At 70.0% G+C, this 1,498-nt stretch overlaps 1 protein-coding gene across 1 annotated transcript in view; it reads right to left on the bottom strand.

Moving 5' to 3' along the window:
- The window catches only part of LOC121660620 (dysferlin-like), a gene marked incomplete at its 3' end in the record, with an annotated part of 6,008 nt that overhangs the window by 2,701 nt on the left and 1,809 nt on the right, over positions 1 to 1,498 (bottom strand). The window contains exons 5-9 of the mRNA XM_042020026.1: positions 1,023 to 1,172; positions 752 to 950; positions 497 to 585; positions 354 to 395; positions 157 to 267 (exon numbers count right to left, since the gene is read on the bottom strand). Of these exons, the coding sequence (XP_041875960.1) occupies positions 157 to 267; positions 354 to 395; positions 497 to 585; positions 752 to 950; positions 1,023 to 1,172 (591 nt within the window). The remainder of the gene's footprint in view (positions 1 to 156; positions 268 to 353; positions 396 to 496; positions 586 to 751; positions 951 to 1,022; positions 1,173 to 1,498) is intronic.

Genomic DNA, 1,498 nt, shown 5'->3' with positions numbered 1-1,498 from the left:
TGTCCCCATCCCCGTCCCCGTCCCCATCCCTGTCCCCATCCCCATCCCTGTCCCCGTCCCTGTCCCCGTCCCCATCCCCATCCCTGTCCCCATCCCCATCCCCGTCCCCAGCCATCCCTGTCCCCACCCCGATGCGGGTCCCAGGCTCTGGCTCACCTTCAGCCTGTCCCCGTTTTTTCCCTGCGGAGATCGGGCGTCCTTGTCCTCCACGGACGCATAGAATTTGCTCCACCAGTCCCTCTCCTCCTCCTCCTCTTCCTCCTCGTCCTGGTGGGGAGCAGGAGCAGGTGGGCACAGGTGGGCACAGGTGGGCACTGGTGGCCTCGGTGGCCCCCCGGTAGCCCCATTCCCACCTGGTCCGTGGCCCTGTTGTTTCTGAGGCAGCTGAGCAGGACCTGCAGGGAGCAAAGGGCTCTTGGGGAAACTGAGGCACAGGGCCGGGGAGTGCCGGTGCCCAGCGGTGCCAGGGCTGGTGCCAGGTGCCCGGGGGACCCACCTGAGCCATCCTGGCTGGGGCCGTGGCGAGGAAAAGGAAACACCAACGTCTCCAGCGGCTGGAGGTGACGGGCAGGGAAAGGAGCTCGTCTGCGGCAGAGAGGGACGGGCAGGGCTGAGGCAGAGGACACCGGGACGGGGTAGGGACACCGGGGACAGGCCAGGGGACACCGGGGACAGGCCAGAGGACACCGGACATAGGTGAGGGATGGGGCAGGAGGTAGCCGGGACGTGGCAGGGATAGGACGGGCAGTACCTGGCACGGACACAGCGGTGTAAGAGCCATTCCCGGGACTGCCGGAGCCCAGCAGCTGCTCCTGGCGGGGCGGGGGGCAGCGGTACCGGCCCAGGCCCCTGACGCTGGCCTGTCCCAGCAGCAGCCGGCGCTCCGTGTCCGCCCTGTCCCACAGGCGCAGCCGGATGGGCGGCAGGAGCCGCTCCTCCTCGGGCAGCGCCTGCGGACGCGCCCGGCTCAGCCGCGGTGCCACCCGCGGGTTGGGGTCCCTCCCCAGCCCTCCCCCACTCACCAGGGTCAGCACGAAGGCGTTGCTGGGGAAGTTGGGGTTGGCGGCGATGTCCTCGATCGGGGGCGTCCAGAGGGTCTGCTCCCCCCACTGCAGCTCCAGCCGGGGCTCCCGCACGGCCCCGCGCAGCCCCCGCAGCCCCCAGGCCAGCACCTGGCGGGACACGCGGCTCCTGTCACCCCGCGGCTGTCCCGGGGCCCCTGGGGTGGGTTGGTGCCCGCTGCTGGGAGGCTGAAGGTGCCTGGCCTGATCCGTGTCCCTGTGCCCATCCCTGGCCCTGTGCTGCCCTTGCCTCCGCCCCTCTGTGCCGGTTCTCAGCTTCGTTCCTGTTCTTGTCCCTGTCCTGTCTCCGTCCTCTGTCCCTGTCCCCAGCCCGTCCCCAGGACCTTCAGCACTGCCCATAGCCTGGCCCATTCCCAGTCTCCGTCTCCTTGTCCCCATCCCACCTTTATCCCTGTGCCCATCCCTGTCCCCATCCC

This window comes from Corvus kubaryi, unplaced genomic scaffold (genome assembly GCF_017639235.1).
Source record: "Corvus kubaryi isolate FWS band 111438036 unplaced genomic scaffold, C.kubaryi_AGA036_p1.0 36698, whole genome shotgun sequence".
Lineage (NCBI taxonomy): Eukaryota > Metazoa > Chordata > Aves > Passeriformes > Corvidae > Corvus > Corvus kubaryi.
This window is presented reverse-complemented; position numbering and strand designations above follow the sequence as displayed.